General features: G+C 49.4%; 1 protein-coding gene across 3 annotated transcripts in view; it reads right to left on the reverse strand.

The window, feature by feature from the left end:
• LARP1 (La ribonucleoprotein 1, translational regulator) overlaps nt 1-17,700 on the reverse strand; it is a 79,063-nt gene that overhangs the window by 9,343 nt on the left and 52,020 nt on the right. For 2 of the 3 annotated variants that reach the window (XM_070517170.1, XM_014830020.3), the window contains exons 2-11: nt 10,189-10,250; nt 9,862-9,927; nt 8,762-8,936; nt 7,709-7,837; nt 7,426-7,632; nt 7,164-7,326; nt 6,149-6,293; nt 3,097-3,271; nt 2,803-2,972; nt 423-815 (exon numbers count right to left, since the gene is read on the reverse strand). In XM_070517170.1, coding sequence (XP_070373271.1) covers nt 423-815; nt 2,803-2,972; nt 3,097-3,271; nt 6,149-6,293; nt 7,164-7,326; nt 7,426-7,632; nt 7,709-7,837; nt 8,762-8,885 — 1,506 coding nt within the window. In that variant the 5' untranslated portion in view covers nt 8,886-8,936; nt 9,862-9,927; nt 10,189-10,250. Of the gene's footprint in view, nt 1-422; nt 816-2,802; nt 2,973-3,096; nt 3,272-6,148; nt 6,294-7,163; nt 7,327-7,425; nt 7,633-7,708; nt 7,838-8,761; nt 8,937-9,861; nt 9,928-10,188; nt 10,251-16,709; nt 16,830-17,700 lie in introns of those variants that run through there. The other variant, XM_070517169.1, reaches the window with a different exon arrangement.

Genomic DNA, 17,700 nt, shown 5'->3' on the forward strand with positions numbered 1-17,700 from the left:
ACAGATGGGTGGTGTGGTCCCGGACTGGGAAATGAACTTGGGCAGCGGCAGTGAGAGCCCCAAATCTTAACCACTAGATACCAGTCTAGCTGGCTTTAAACTTTTATATATGCCTAAATATTTAAGAATCAAAATGACAATCTAATCCTTATTCTATTCCCCCAAAAAGTGTCTAGCTGACTGTTATGCCATTAAACATGGATGCTCAGGCGGGACAATAATCCCCCCTCACACCGCACAGTTTACAAGGTGTTTACACATCTCTTCTCACTCTCAATGCCCAGCAAGGTGTCGATTATCACCTCCTTCACACACAAGGATTCTGAGGCTCTGCCCCTGAGGTCACACCATGACTAAGCTTTGCTCTTCCCCAGGTTACAGGCAGCCCAAGCCCCACTCCCACTGCTGTACCCGAGCCTCACCTTTATCTGGGAATACTCAGGCTCAAACTTCTCAGTCCACAGGTCCTGCTCATAGTAGAAGAGCCCATCATTAATGACCTTGGCCAGCTCGGCGCTCATCTTGGCACGTGAGGTATGGTTGCCTGTACGGTCCCCCCCTGGGTGCCGGCGCATGTAAGGTGGTGTCTGGGTGACAATGAGGATCTTGTTGACATCTCGGTCGTCAATCTCATAGTCGGAGTCCTCATCGGACCAGGCGGTGAAGGTGTTCTTCCGCCCATCCATCTGCTCCATCTCCTCGTCAAACAGGAAATCCAGTTCCTCTTGCTCATCCTGATCCTTGGACAGCAGCTGCTGAGAGGGCAGCTGCTGAGGAAGAGAGGCTGGGTGGAGGAACCTGGGCTCCTCTGACTTCTAAAACAGGGACACACCGAGGGGAGAAAGAATCACCATGGGGCCCTTGGATTAGGCTCTGTAGCTGTTCCCCAAGAGAGGGCCCAATAACACCAGCAAGTCACAGCTGTCAGACCTGGAGTCAGCTTCATGCGGAAAGGATGTCCTATAGGACTCCAGGTTTCTCCACTCACAGCTCACATGACAGTCATTCAAGAACAACGAGATGACACATTCGTTGTAGGTAGGAACTGCGCTCTCATTTACCTTTATATCCTACACAGCAACTAGCCTGGGAGTAGGCACACAGCAGAAATTCAACAGGTTGATCCATCCATTTATCCAACTACCCAACATCTCCCAAAAAACCAGAAGCTTTATGAGGCAAGGACCACAACTATCTTGCCCTCCATCACATCCTCAGTACCTAGATTGGGACCTAGCAACAGCAGATGTTCAACTATTTGATGAATGAGCAAGTACCCACTGGTACTAGGCCCCGTATGAAGAACCTAAAAGCGGAATAATTAACAAGACGAGGTCCTTGAACTTAAGGAGCTCACAGTCTAGTAGGAGAAAAAGTCAACCAACCAGCCAGCCAATTGCAATAGGGTATGGTGAAGACTGTAAATGTAATTAGTGGGAGTACATAGGGAGGGGCACTTAACCAACAGGGGGTGGGAGTGGGGACAGTCGGGGAGGCTTCCTGGAAGAAGTAACTACCAAGGCATGAGGAAAAGTCAGTCAGATGAGAGCGGGTACAAAGAGTGTACTAGGTAGAAAGAACAGCTTGTCCTAAAGGCAAGAGGAAACAGGGTGATTCCAGCAAAAAGGAAGTATTTCAGAAGGTTGGCAGGCTGAATTCATCTGAGACTTTGGGGGAGAAGCAGTTGTCTACCTCACAGTGTATACACACAAGTCAATTCCGGGCTAGGCAAAGAGCTTCCCTTATAAACTCCAAACCTATTCTCTTTTAAGGTCCATGATAGGCCAGGTGGGAGTGAGGACTCTAATTCTGGAATGGGGGCTAGGCCTGGCTCCTGTGTTTCCAAAGCCTTCAGTCCGCAGGCCAGGACCTCATAAGGTCGCTGCCACTTACTGTCTTTCTCTTCATGGCCTGATCTCTGACACTTCCCAAAGGACCTCAGCCAGAAGAGAGGGGCAAGTCGAGGTATGAACAGGCAGGGAAGCGGAAGATGAGTGAGGCAGTCACAGTGGTGCAACGGAAATGGGAGCAGAGAATTCCACAGACTCAAAGTCCAGCGTCATCTCCCAGGCCTCCTCACAAGCCCCACACCCAAGAGGGGAGGGTGAGGGAGGAGGAGGATGAAGCAAAAGTCTGCTCCTGGAAGAGGGGCAGTAACTTTACTGTGAAACTGAAGCACTTCTCTAACTATGGACTCAATGTGTACTATTCATATATTACTTTACTCTTTCTAGAGTAAAGTAGAGTAAAGTAGGTTAGAGCAGTCTAACCTCTCCTTCCTTTCATCTGAAGACAGAGAAACTGAAGCCTTGAGATATTAAACAAGCCTCGCAGGGTCGCCAGCCATCTGTGACAGACCTGTGTTCCAGTCTAGACTCTAACTCTACATCCAGGCCATGCACCTGTTCGCTCTCCCTTTCCTTTTCAGAGGGCCTGAGGGGCTTATGTAGGGGACAATAAGGATACATTCAGGGGAAAGGCACTTAAAATGCAGCCTTAGGGGTAAAGATGAGGCAGAAAGAAGAGCGAAGCATCAAGAAACATGGGACACTACTGCTAAAGGCTACATGATCTCCTCCTGTGAAAAATGCTATTCAGGAACTCATGCAGCTAGGGCTGTCCTGAGCAGCAGTCTCCCCAGAAATGGACACAGGCCCATGAGCTTTCCTGCAGTCACCCTGAACCCACTTGACTTGCCTACTAGCCCCTCAGAGCCCAGAGCTCTGTGCCTGTGCGACATCCCCTCCAACTGCTCCAGCCCAGAGCCCTAGAACTCAGGGCGAGAGTACATGCCTCACCCACCTTGGGTCGTGACGGAGAGGGCCGAGGCCTCTTCTTTACTTCAATCCAGTTCTCGGAATCCAGGTCAGGCAGGCTGGCAGACAGGCCCTTGGGCAGGGTCTTTAGGTTGCTGACCTCCTCTGTTTTGGTTGGCACTGGGGTGACTGCACGGGGAGAGCCAGGCGCCGACTCTGAAGGGTGGAAAGGTGAGTTCCTCATCCCTCCAGTCGTCCTCCTGCTGCCAGCCCTGGGGAGGACTGCTGGCCAGAGGTCAAGGGCAACAGGGAGGCATCCCCTTGCCAAGAGGGTACCTACCTGTCTCCTTCTGGTAGTGCTGGCGGGGCACAAACTCAGGGCAGTTGAGAAGCTGGGAGAAATCGGTCTGGGAATAATCCACTATTGGGGGACCAGGAAGAGGCCACTTCTCTGGCTCCTCCCTCCTCCGGACTTTCTCATCAACCATCTCCACCACTTTGCTGTCCTTTAGGGCCTGCAGGGGAGGAGGAGGGAGAGGATGCAGAGGAAAGACTGAGACTGAGATCTTGGAAGCTGGTAGATGACTGGGCCCCATGAACTCAAGTACGAGTCTGGCACTGGCAGAAGTATAAGAAAACTCTCACCATCTTCCACAAGCGGCAGACAAGTGAGATGTTTAAACTTCTAAGAGGGGGCCAAGATGAAAAATACACCTGTCCTTTGACCCTGCCATTCTACTTCCAGCAACCTACCCTAGAGAAATACTTGCACAAACAGGTGACAATATGCACAAGATCTGGATAAAAAGCCATTCACAGTCACAGTGTCTCTAACAGGAAAAAAACCAGAAACTAACTAACTTGTCACCACACAGGCAATTTAAATAAATCTTAGCACATCCATTCGATGGAACATTAGTCAGGCTTCAAGTGCACAGGGGGGGCAGGGGGAAGAGCCACAAACAAGTAGCTCGGGGTCAGCATGTAGAAGGTCCCATTGGGGTTTGATTTTTTAAGTAAAACATACAAAGTTTTCTAGGACTCACAGGTAAACTGCTATGTGTTTATCTGTGAGGAAAAGGGTGAAGAGTGGAGAGGGGAGTTGTCTTTTAAAAATCTTCCAAATGGAAGAGGAAAACATCTCAACATGTGACAGCACCCTCTGGGTGCAGGAGGGGAAAGAGGCAGTCTCATATACTGATGGTGAGAATGCAAGAAACACAGCCCTGAGAAAGGGAACTCAGCAACAGCCAGCAAAAGAACATATGCCATGCCCTTCAGTTCAGTCATCCCGCTTCTAGAAATCTCCACGAAAGAAACACTGGCAAAAAGATGAAAAGATACATACGCAACCGTCAACAGGAATGAGGACTATCTTTCCATTATATACTACTACGCAGCTAACTTCCAGATATATTAAGTGAAAACAAAAAACAGGTAAAGAAATACATGTGTTCTATGTCACCATTTATCTAAGAAACGGGAAGGATACACATACATGTAGAGGTATTTGCTTATTCTTTTTAACGGAAGGATTCAAAAAAGGTTACCTATAGGGGAAGAAAGGGAAAAAGGAGGAAGTGAGAGAATTTTAAGTTGGACTTCTCTGAATATACCATGTTGACTTCGGAAGTAATTCTGAAGTCATGGTAATTCTCTGAACATACTATGTTGACTTCGGAAGTAAAACCATGTAAATGTCTTACATACATAAATATAAAACAAATCAGAAATCGGGGGGGAAAGCAAACCCTAAAACTTGAGAGCAAAATGAAACTAATATACATCAAGTTAAAGACATAACCACACAAAGATTATTTCAAGTAACTTGAAAACACAGTCATTTGACTGTCGAAGTAGGAAAAACCCTGTTTTTAGTAGTAGTAGAGGTATTATGATAATAGTGTGTATAAACCGTGGAAATGAATAATTATGTTGATGTCATTGGCAATTAGGATTTTAGGCATGGGAAAAAGGAGTAGTTACAAATAAAAGATCACTGGGGTTAAATAAGGACCCTGTAGTCCTGAATTTCAACAGAAAATATCAGTATAATCTCATGATGTATTTTAAAAAAAAAAGCTCTAGAAACAACAACTAATCAAGTAGCAATAAACACTCCTATTACTCAGACTGTAGTATCTAAATACCATTTCCCCAAAATATAAGACCTAGAGTTCCTTGAAAAAAATGGTCAATTCCAGATCTGGGGCAGGAAATGTACAAGATGAACCAGGGTCCCACTGGCTAAAGATAGGGCAATTTGATTCAGAATAAGTGCAATGGATTGAAATAAATAACATGTTTGAATCCATAAGTTTATAATGATACTAAAACAAAAAAACCCCTAAACCTCACTGGGCACCTTTGAAGTTTAATCGGCATCAACCCATAATTCTGAAAAATGGTTAACAAAGGAAAAGATTAAGCATTTATCTGCCCTTTCTGTACAAATTATACCTCTTGGTAAATGAAAAGTTGATGAGGCCAAGTTCCTCCTTAAAGAGGTATTCTAGCTAAGAAACGAAGACAGATAATAGAATTAGAATATCACCAATCTGCAATCCCTACTGAAATAACAGGCAATAATCATCCACAGCAGTTTACACCACAAGAGAGAATCAAACGAAATGCTATATGCCACTTGAGAGAATATATTATTACCTATAAAGTATTCTTCATTGGGGGGAAAGGGGGACGGGATGGGGGACCAAAACCTGATCAGGCCTCTAGATCACCAATTTACAAAAAATGTGGAGTACAGAACAATAGGTTAAATACCACCACTGTGAGCTGTGGGAAATTCTACAAGATACACAACCCAGTTTATTCCAGTAATAAATTGCAAGGAAAGAGAGGGGAGAGGGAGACTAAGGCGATACGGGCCTCGTTTGGGGCCTGACTCTCAGAAACTAGCACAAGAAATTTTTTTTGCCAAGTGGGGTGAGTTTGCAACTGACTGAACATTTGGTGACATTAAAGAACTGCTAATATTTTTACATGTGACAATGACAATGTCATGTTTTTTAACAGGTCTTTAGCTTTTACAGATAGGTACTGAAGCATGGATGAAATGTCAGGTTACCTAAGACGTTCTTCAAAGTCATCTGGGAGAGGAAACAGATGACAGGATAGATGCACTAGGACTGGCCATGAGTTGATAATTGCTGAGGCTGGGTGATGGGTCCACTATACCATTCTGTCTACTTTTGTAAACGTCTGAAATTTTCCATAAAAGGGGAGGGGGAGGAAGACGCTGGCCAAGCCTTGGAATTTTAGCGTAAGTAATCAGATGGAGACTCTTCCAGGGTTTTCTGCCTTGGCCCAAACTCCAGCTCCATAATAAGGACCTTCCTTTCCCCTGCACCCCAGCCCCAGGGAGGGAGACATACCGCGAAGATGAGTGAAATGTCAGTGGTAAGGGCCTGCACTCGATGGAAGGAAGCAATAAGAGTAATGGGAAGGAAACCATCAGCATCCATTTTCCGTCGCAGGAAGAAGTCTCGCTCTAAATTGTCCACGCTGAAGTAGTACTCACTAGGTGGAAGGGAGAAGAGGTATGACTGCTGCATCCTTTACAAACATGCCTTCCCTGTTCTGCTGTGCACCCCAGCAACTGACAGAGCGTCTGACCTACCCCGTCCCTACTGGACACAGTCTTAAGGGCTGAAGAAAATGTTATCCTTTCATGGCTCCCTAACATTGGGTCAAACCATTCGCTCTGCTCTTCCATCTCCATATGCCTGACAAGCTTCCTCATCCTCCTTTAAAGCCCAGTTCCAATGCTGTTGGTCACTCTTTCTTCCGCTCCTAAAACACTTAGCACACTCTACTGCAATTATCTACTTCCTTGTACGGCTCCCCCACCGGACTGAGACAATATATTGGAGTGGTTAGGAGCTCGGGTTTCTCAATCAGACAGAAAAGGATTCAAATCTGTGCTTGTCATTTACTGGCTGTGAGACTCTGGGCAAGTTACTGGGCCTGTTTGCTCATCTACAAAATGAGAATAAGACTCAGCTCATAGGAATTAAATAGTTGACTGGAGGATTAAATAACAGAATGTCTGTAAAACACTTCGCACTGAGCTTCACCAATAATGAGGACTCAATAAATGTCTGCTGGCATTCTGACAGCGCTGCCATTACAAACAGAAGCACAGAAGGGGTGCAATCAAGACATTTTCTCTCCTTTGTGTTAGCGGTCATTTCTAATTTTCTTAAGGTAAATACGGTATTACTTCTGCAACAAGCATTACTTTTATGAAAATTAGCTTACTAGATGAGAGAAAGTTGTCTCTGTCAGCTCCACCAGGGGCAGCGACTGCTGCCAGCACCAGAAGGGCCGCCCAGCCCTCCTCTGCCCAGCCCCCGCCCCTCTCCAGGAAGGAGCTTCCTGTCCACTCACATCTGGCGCTTGATGTAGTCTTTGAGCAGCTCCTGGTCCACACTGTAAAGCTCAGTGCTGCTGACATTGTCAAAGTAGTAGGTGATGTTGTTCATGTACTTGGGGGTGCGAGGTCCCTCTGCACCATCAAACTTTCGGTAGCCAAACTGGTAGTCAAAATGGGCTACGGGGGAAACGGGTGCTATGAGGGAAAGGAGACCCCTGCCCGCCACCCCTGCCGCACTCCCTCGGACATCCCGGAGCCCAAAGGGGCCTCACGTACTTCGAGTGCCACCCCGGCCGCGTCCCCGGCCGCGACCACGCCCCCGTCCACGGCCACGGAAGGAAGCCCGCGCCCCACCAGCCCCATCACTCTTCACACTCGATGTCTCATCCTGGTCATGCCAGGCAGGCTCCGGTTTGGTCTCTGGTTGCCAGGCTGGGGTGGGGGGGGCCACAGGCACGGACACGTAGGTGGGAGGCTCAGACCCTATGGGGAGAGGGGGCAGCGGGTCAGGCCTGAGATGACCCCTATGCCCAAGCCCTCCACAGTGGGTGGTGCATACCTTTGATCTCCCCGCGGATGGCAGATGTGTGTCGTGGCTCTGGTGGGCGAGCAGGGCGTGACACCAGTTTCTCTCTGGGTACTTCAGGCTTCATGTCTATTTGCAACGGAACCCACTTGTGTTTGTTCCCTGGAGGACAGCGTGGACACATGAGAAACGCTTGAACAAGAGGTCCCTCCCAGCCATCCCTACCCCCTGCCCTTCTTCCCCTATCCAGGGCTTTGGGTCTAAATCACCATCTGGTGACCTTGGGCAAATTCCCTTTCCACACTGGACCTCATTTTCATCCCTAAAACAAGGAGGCCATGGACCTCGGTGTGACGGATACTCCTGGTCGAATCCCAATATCGATTTCTCCATGGTCAGAGAACCCCCTTCCAGAGCCAGACACATGGCTGCCCGGAATCAAGACGGCACTTCTAGGCTCCCTTTAGATCATGCCAAAGTTCTGCTACAAGAGCTGAGTGACAACTCCAGGCTGAGTCCCTAAAAGGAAGGGAGCTATTCTCCCCTTCTTCCCTTCCTGCTAGGTGGAATGAGAAGGAAAGAGTGACCCATCTTTGATGAGAAGAGCCAACACACCACAGCAAGAAGAAAGGAATGAAAGGCTTGCCATTCTAGGCCTGTCTCCTTACACTAGGCTATCAGGAGAGAGAAAAAGCCCCCTATCTTGCTTGAACCAGTTCTTCCGGATCTCTATTAGAGCAGCCGAACCTGCACCCTAACCATTTCAGTCAGAGCAGTGGGAACTCTTGTCTTTAAATAAAATGTTACATGAGACAGCAATACAACACGACACACAAAGAATACTCTGAGGTGTGGCCTCATCTGTCTTGTGCACTGCTAGAGCCCTGCTGCTGAGAAGGGAGCTTACCAAATGCTTGTTAAATAAGAGGAGCTGATGGATGCACAGCTGAAGTGAAGACTGCCAGCCCAGCAGCCTACACCAATCAGACTCCCAACGACTTCTCGGGGGCTCTTGAAATTCCTCCAGCAGCCCTCGAGTCCTGACATTTCACAGTCCCGCCCTGCGGCCTTCTCCAAGACACTCACCTTTCTTCTTCTGTCCTCCTCGCTGGCAATCCTCGTCCCCATTCTTCTCTTCCCCTGATTCATCCGATTTGGTTCTCGGGCTCTCCTTACTATCGCTCCCCTCTCCTTTCTCCTGTTCCTTCATGTCCTTTTTGGGTGGCAGCTTACGGGCAGGCTGAGACTTGTGGGACTGTGGCTGCAGCAGAAAGTAAAGTAACAGAGAGGTGAGTTGAGTCTGAGCGCCTCTTGGGATGGGACAGCAGGGAGCTCCCCGTCACTAGAAAGACAGGGCAGGAGTTGGAGTGTGCGGCGGCAGGTTAGACTGGATGTATGCAAAAGTCCTGTTTTCACGCCTGAGATGCTTTCACTGGGAAGCGTGGTCAAACAGGCAGGAGGTGGGAGACAATCTGTCTCTCCAGCTTCCTCGAGTCTAAGTGACACAAACAACCCCTTGGACAGAGGGGCTGGGACCTACAGGGCCCAAATGTTTACACTCTCCAACAGGATCACGTTGTCCAGGTAGTCTGTGGGATGGAAGAGATGCCGGCCCCTGGCTTCAGCCAGTGAGGAACCTAGGCTGTTAGCCCAGAACAAAAGTTCTGGAAAGAACAAGACTGATCAGGAGTCCCTCCTCTGCTGGGACTAAGGAGAGCTATATAAGCCACCCCAAGACATGTGGTCTGGGTGTGGGTACCTGGCCTAAAGACCACTCTCTGGCTTCACTCACTGGCAGTTCAAGTGTGGTGATGCAGAACACAGGCTGTGGAATAATACAACACACCTGACACCTGACTTCTGGCCCCACTTGGCCATCAAGCGCTAGTGATTAACCTCTCCCAGCCTCAGCGGCCTCATCCGTAAAATGGGAATTATTAAAGGACATATCTCCAACACTGTGAGGGTTAGATGAAGAGACGAACAGACAGCACCTGGCAGTCCCTGACACACAGCAAGGGCTCAAATGATGGTGATTCTTCGCTATTTCAATGCTGCTCACATTACACCAAACATTCCTCTTAAAAAACTGAAAACAGTAAGACCTGAAGCTCTGAAAGCTTGAGAAGCCAAATGTACATATTATAGATAGAGGTCAAACATGCCCATCCCTCCCCCAGACTCACCTGCACACTCTTGTGGGCTATCTCTCCAGGTGTGGGCCAGTTGATTGCATCTCCAAAGTCACCAACCTGCAAGGCACATTCTATGAGAGCCCTGGGGTGAGCCTGCCTCTGCCATTCAGCTCCTCCCCAAAATACAGCTTCACCAAGAGATCAGAGGCCAAAATCAGTCTGTCTAGTAGGACCATCCACACCAGAAGCCCAGAAAGGTCTCCCCTGCTATTCAGAGAGAATCCAGAACTACCTGAAAGCTAAGAAGCACTCACTAGTACAGGAACGAGATCACCACCTCCAGGAAGTCCCCTTAGGTTGCCCACTCCTATTCTTTACCTTGCTGCCTTTGCGCTGTTTAGGAACGGCTGCCCTCACCACCTTGGCTGGAGCAGAATGTTCTGTGGGAACAAGGGAGAGATGGTTATGCAGAGCCCATAGGAAGAAGCCACCACCAGCTCCTGACCCTCGTCACCACCCCCACTCCACCAAGCAACCTGCCAGTCCCCAAAGGAGGAAGGCACGGTGGAGAGGGGAAGGACAGGTGCTCAAACACAAGTAACAATTTTACCAGCCTTCTTCTGAAGAAATCATGGAAAGTGAGATCATGCAAACAACTGGCAGCCAAAATTCCAGGAACCCGACGCTGAGGAGGGGGCTCCCACAACTCTAGATTCTCTTATAAAAACAGGCCCGAGGCCTGGAGAGGGTAAGCCCATGGAAGCTGAGTCCACGCCAGAACTAGCTCGGTAAGTGAGGGCTCCCGAATCACGGCGGAGTCTACAAAGGAAGGGTCTGAAAGATCGCCTCTGGCTCTCACATTCAAGAAGTCTGTGTGTGAGCTGACCTGGGCTAGTGACCATGCAGAAGGCAAGATAAAGACCCTAAGTGGGCAATCCAGAAGTCCAAGGATCTCCTCCTAGCCCCCACACCAGGGCCAGCTCTGTCCTCAATGACCTGTGGTCAAGAGAAGGGTCAGGGGCTGGCTCCGTGGCCGAGTGGTTAAGTCCGCACGCTCCGCTGTGGCAGCCCAGGGTTCAGATCCTGGGCGCGGACATGGCACCGCTTGTCAGGCCACGTTGAGGCGGCGTCCCACATCCCACAACTAGCAGGACCTGCAACTAAGATACACAACTATGTACAGGGAGGGGTTGGGGAGATAAAGCAGGAAAAAAAAAATTGGCAACAGTTGTTAGCACAGGTGCCAATCTTTAACAAAAAAAAAAAAAGAGAAGGGTCAGCCACTCAGGAAAGATTTTGTCTGCTTTCTAAGTTTCCAAAGAAAAAGTGAGACCCCATTTGACTCAATAGTTCCACCTTTAGGAATTTATCCTAATGATACAAATGAGACAAGTGTTTAGAGTTATGTACAAAGATGTCCACCGAAGTGTTGTGTATAACTTCAAAAAATCGACACCACCTACATGTCCAACTGTAGGGAATTGGCTAAATAAAGTTTAACCATTTTTATATCCATTGAAAAGACAGTGAACTCTACTGCTGTGAAAAGATAAACACAATAAATGAGAAAAGTTACAATCCTATTTTTATAAAACAAGTCAAAAATGTACATATGTACATATACATAGCAGGAACTCTGAAAGGATATATAAGTATTATCGGGAGCTAAGTAGTATATTTACAGTGATTTGATTTTGTTTGGAATTCTCCAGTAGTTTCAACAAAGACAGACACGGGCTTTTTAATTTTTTTTTTCTGCTTTTTCTCCCCCAATCCCCCCAGTACATAGTTGTATATTTTATTTAGTTGTGAGTCCTTCTAGTTGTGGCATGTGGGATGCTGCCTCAACATGACCTGAAGAGCAGTGCCATGTCCGCACCCTGGATCCGAACTGGTGAAACCCTGGGTGGCCAAAGCGGAGTGCGAACTTAACCACTCGGCCACCGGGCTGGCCCCAAGATGGGCTTTTTAAAAAGAAAACAAATGTGTGTGTTTTTAGGGAAGTGGCTCTAATAGGCCTAGTCTCTTCTGTACCTACTTATTTTCCCAATATGGTTCTGAAGACCAAGGCTTCCTCCAGAGCCCCATGGGAAAAGACACATGCTGCGGCTCTGCTCACCCACTTCTCTCCCATCATTGTGTCTCCCTTCTTGGCCAACCATGCCAGAGCAAGAGCTGCCCCCAGTCTCTCAGTAGAGAAATTTGCCCAGCTGGTCTCAAAAGGAATGTTCTACTCCTTGATCAGATCCATGTTCTCTTAATGAGTAGAAAGAGTCCTTGCCTGGCTCCTAACTATGAGGCCACTGAATTCTTGGCTTCCACTCCCTACCGGAGACACTGCCCCCTCAAGACACCCCACATACCTTCTGAGAGCTGGTGCTGTGGAACCCAGCCCATAGCATCCCCCATGCCCAGTGCTGGATGAACTGGAGATTTCTAAAGAACTAGTTCTAGAGAACTAGAAAATCTCAGTCCCAAGAGGATAGAGCTGCTAGGCCAAGGGAGCTACTTTGTCCCAATTTTCTTGGCAATCCTGGGCTGGCCTAGAGAAGCCTAACACCACCTAGATCCCTGACCAGGCTGCTTCCAACAGGGCCCCGGCAGAGGCAGCTGTTACAGGATCATCTCCCTCCATTACACCTGCGCTACGCCAATAATCACTTCTCCAGGGACCCATCCTCCAGCCCCCAACAACACTCTCTGCGTGCTACCAGGAGAAGAGAAGGCCAAAGAGCCTGCAACGTCAAGTTCATTAACAAGAAGTCGGAAAGGGGAATTAGGTTCAGAGGGAGAGGTGTTCTTGAAGTTTCCTCAAAAAGGTGAGGCAAAGTTTTCCAGGCCATTGTCTACTTCTTCTAATAAAAACTCTCTCAAAATTGGGAAGAGTCAGATCCTACAATCACCCTGCCTGACATTTCGTTCACCAAGATCACAAAGGGACACGGTAAAGTACTGAAAGTTCAGCCTCCAATTACTAGGAGAGCCCTCCTGCCACTAAAACACCCCACTGATTCCCCCCCAGACTCCCAATCCCAAACTGACCAAGGGAATGTGGCTAGTCTGTGCATACACAGGAATATTCTTCAATTAGTCCTGTGTGAGGTTTGCTGAAAAAGCCCCATCCCTAGGACCCACAGTGCCCTGCTCTTGCTCTGCTCCCAGAGAGGGCCTCAGGCTGTCCCTGCCCCAAGGAAGGACAAAGTGCCCTGGAGAGACAGAAGTGCACTGGGGAGAGAGAACTACTTTTGCCTTCAAGCAAAATTTCTTGATCTGTTAAAATCTAGGATCTGTGGGGCCTAGGGAAACTCAGGGAGGCTCGGAGGAGCTGCTGTTAACCCTGCAGGAGGCGAGAAGACTAGGATTTCTGGCTTCAATTACATATCCCTTTCTGGGTCCCCTCCCAGCCTCTCACCTTCACCAGGCAACCACCACACATACACGCACATATGATACGGTTCCACAAAATATGGGGCCTGGCATCTGACATGGCTCCCCATGAAAACCAATCCTTTGTGCAGCTGCCAGTCCCTACATCCAGCACCATTTCAGCCAAATCAGGCGACAAGCCCCCTCCTCCCACCTCTGCATTCTGAAAGTTGTGCCAGCCACCAATGACCCAAGCCAAGCTCAGTAAACACTAAACTCACCACCCTCCACCTGCCCAAGGAAAAAGTTACAGAATGTTAGAGCAGCAAAAAGGACCACGGTTCCAATCCCCTCCATTTGTAGACAGGGAATTGAGGTCCCCAAAGGGGAGGGGCTTCCCCAAGGAAGAGCCAGGATGGGAGCTAGAAGTCTCAACTCTCTTTGTCCAGTGGTCCTTCCAGCTCACCAGAAATCTCATGCATCCACTGGTGGGAGAATGGGTTGAAAAACCTTCCCGGTGCAATCTTAGAACTTCCCTGGTGTTTCCTCGTAAACAGAGTTACTGATGGCAGAGAGAAGTTCTCAGGGAGAGAGGGCAGTAGAAGTGTGGCAAGGCAGGCCCTACATGGGGTCCAGGCAGGAAGGAGTTGCAGTCTACCTGCCCACAGGACTCTGGGGCCCAGCATGCTAGGGGACGAGGATGGCACACAGAGGCCCTCGGAATGTGTTCCTCTTGGACTAAGCAAGATAGGGGCTAATGTGTATCTGGAAAAGGAGAAAAGCCACTTTCTGTCCCATGGGACCACAGTCAGCCAGGAGCCAGTACTGACTCTAATTCCAGGGGGTCAAGGGGCTTCCTAAATACACACATGCATTTGTGTATTGAATGAAGCACACTAGAATCTCCAAGTGCAGTTGTGGTGGTTGTGGTGGGGCACCAGGAGCCTTTTCATGAAGCTGTATTTGCATGGCAAACTATGTTTACTTAAGATTACTGCAAGTGCTGGGGAGCGGGGAGCTAAACCACTGCAGCCAGCGCCGGATGACAGGGAACGAGGGCCACCGGGTGGCAGGGCAAAGAGGGATTAACGAGCAGGGTGGCAGGAGCAGAGAGGGCGGCTCCCCTGCCAAGTGGAGTGGAGGACCACACCACCTGGACTGTCTAACCGCCTGAGATTCTCTGCACCCCAACTTTCAGGTCTGTGACACCCCTTCTTCACCTGAGCACTGTCTAGGAAAGCACAACAGCCCATCACTAAGCACGTGGACTTTGTTACCTGACGCACTTGGGCTGGAGTCCCTACATACCTTGCCCCTTGCAGAGCCCTTCTAAACTCAGTTTTCATCATCTGTAAAACTGAAGTCAGAATCACCTCACAGGGCCGCAGTGACAGAGGAAAGGCCTGGAGTTCCCTTTCAATTTAAAACATTGAGTCACTCAGTTTTTTACTCAGCATGGAAGAGGAAGAGGGCCCGGCCTCAAGGAGTCTCTCTCAGCCTACAAAGGCCAAGACCCATCAACTCAAACCAATAAGCACCCAGTAGAAAGCCAAATACAAGGATAAAGTATTTTCTATATTGTCTTATTCCAGAAAGATCCTAAAGCTGCTGACCTTTTGAAATACAAGCTACCCAGATCTAAGAGTCTAAGCAGGGACTTGGTCAACCACTGGGAAACTAGTGAAGGGTTTTAGGGGGAAAAGGCACATAGGTGAGTCAAACTCATCAGGTCATGGTAAAAAGAAGTGGTAAGGGGAAGGGAGAAGCTAGAATTGAAAGTAAGCGACCAGAGTGGGTGAAAGGCGAGATGGGGCTGGCCTAGATGAGAGAAGGCCTGCAGGACTGAGAGTGGGTGGCCAGACATGACTACTAGATTTCAGGCCTTAGTGCCAGGAGAACGGGGAAGGCCAAATGTTTATTTTGGGGCTGGCACCATGTCCTGGAGATTGGCATCTGAAAAGGTTGAGTTTACTCTGATTGCAAAGAACTTCTACCTTCAAGAACAAAGTAATTTGTTGGGTTAGGAGCTACATTACTTGAGTCCACATTCACCCATCTGCTGCCCTATGCCTGGCCACTATTAGGTCGACCTCCTTGAGGTAGCCCTCCCAGACCCCAGGTGAAGCGCGCCTGCTGCGTGCTCTCACGGCGCCCCACATGTTAACTGCCTGGTTACTTATCTACCTGCCCCCACCCAGACTCTCCGCTCCTGGCAGGCAGGAACCAGGCTGCTTTCAAAGCAGTACTCCCAGCGTCTAGCGCAGGGCCTGGAACACAGCTGACGTTTGTTTAACAAAATGGCGAGTCCACACACCCATCTCCTCTATAATTTCACACCAGAGAAGAAGAGAGGCTTTGCTTTCCAAGCGCTAATTCCTGAGACTACAGCCTCAAGCCTCAGCCTTCCTCCAGAGCCTTCCTCTGGCGGAGAGACAAGTGTCCTAGGCACTGCTGACTCCCAGAGGAAGCCATGACCAAGCCCCGCCTTGATTCAGAGGCAATCGATTACCTGAAATTAGTGCTGGGTCCTGGTCCAGATTGCATCAGTTGTGGAGCCTTGGGGACACTAACTACCACGCTCCCCAAGCCTCACATTCCTCCACTGAACATGTGGCAATATTAGGTCTAGAGGTACGAGGGGAGAGAAGACAAGATTTCAACCACCGAGACTGTTCGTCAAAGCAGGGGAGGCCAGCAACAAGCTGTGGTTGTCATGATACTAACAAGCGCACGTAATACATAGTGAGCACTTACTAGGTGCCATGTGCTGTTCTAACACGGAATTAGTTCCTCTAACTGCTCTCTTTTTACAAATGGAAACCAAGGCACATGGTGAAAGGTTATTGGCCAGAATCACAGCCAGCAAGTAGGACAGCATTTGAAGCCAAGCAGTATGACTCTAAATCCCGTGCTCTTAACCACCAGGAGGAGGGCCCAGGTTACCTCCTCACTATGTGCAAGAGGGCAGGCCCTGAACAGCAGGGCTGCAGCGGCATCATTCTACATGCTGAGGAAAACCATGACCCACTGCAGGGAAACCTAAGGCCACAGAGCAGGGCAAGCGACACTCCTAGTACTGAACGCCAGCAACCTAACAATCCCCCTCTCTCCTACCAGACACAGGCAAGGGACACTGCCACCAAGCACGACTAGCTGAAGTTGACACCCTGGCAGCCCTGTGAGGAAAGAGGTATTGCTTCCACGCCCACCTCCCAGTGCCTCCACTCCTGCCTCTGCGCCAAAGAGGTCGGAGGCTGCCCCCACCCACAGCCTCCCCAGACAGGGAAGGCCACCTACCATTTGCCTGATCTGCAGCCCGGACCTGACACCATCTAAGGGGAGGGTTAGGCAGGCAGGAAAGAGTCTGGAAAGCCTGGTGTATTCTCAGCTGTTACCCAGCCTGGGGACAGGGTGGAGTCATAGAGGAGGAGCTTAGGGACCACAGGCCTTTCATCCCATCCCCACTGCCCCTAACACTCCCTAGGCAGGAACATTCTACAGAGTAAAAAGAATGCCAGGTTAACCCTCCTCACCTTGTTCCCCGGTTCTCGCCGCTGCCGCTGCTGCTGCTGCCACCTCTCAGAGGCCTCTCTCTGCCCAGCCCTCCCCTCCCTCCCTGGTTTCCCCCAGACCTATTGATGAAACCTAGGAGGGGGCTGAAGGGTGCTCTTGTGGGGAGGAGTGGGCAGGCAGAGAGGGAAACCTTCAGAAGTCAGACCATCTTGAGGCTCTGCTCAAAGGAAACCGCCAGCCAGCAGCCAGCCCAGGAGCACAGTCTGCGCCCCTTGACCTGGGAGGAGGGGCAGGGGCTGCTGGGCTCCGGTCACATGATGCCGCCCAGTCCAGCCCAGCCTGGCCAGCCCAAGAGGAGGGGCAGAAGCCACTGGGCTCTGGTCACATGATGCCCATGCTGGCGCAGGCCCAGGCCCAGCCACAGTGAACTATCTTTAGCCGGTGGTGACCCAGGCAGCCTGATGTCTCCATTCTCCCTGCCCAGACATGGGCCTTGCTACTCTGGGGTGGCTGTGGCCACCCCGACTGCTGGTACCAGTCCCTAAAGTCCTACCCAAAAGCTAATTAATAGTCATCACAGCTGAAACATATCAGCAACCAGTGAAGCCCCCAGCCTCCAAGTGCTAGTTCCTTAACCCGGCCTTTCAGAAGAGCACATTTGGCTCTAGACAGAACAGAAATAATAATAACCACCCTTTACTGGGTGCTGAGGTGCCAAGGTGCCAAAAACTGATCTAAGTTGCTTTCTATGTGTGACTTCATTTAATTGCCTCAAGAAGACACCATTATTCCAGTTGTTCAGAAAAGGAAACTGAGTGAAGAGACTCACCCAAGGTCACACAATATATATTCTGTGTGACATTATTCACAGATCTCAGCATAAACTCTTTTCAAGGAAGCCTTCTCTGACTGCCCAACTAGCAACTCTGGATCAAGTTCTAATTCAGTCTGTAATCTAGGTTCTTCAGAGCACTCACCACCCCCTGAAATGGTTGCATTTGTGTGCATCTC

This window comes from Equus asinus, chromosome 9 (assembly GCF_041296235.1).
Source record: "Equus asinus isolate D_3611 breed Donkey chromosome 9, EquAss-T2T_v2, whole genome shotgun sequence".
In the NCBI taxonomy this organism is placed as follows: domain Eukaryota; kingdom Metazoa; phylum Chordata; class Mammalia; order Perissodactyla; family Equidae; genus Equus; species Equus asinus.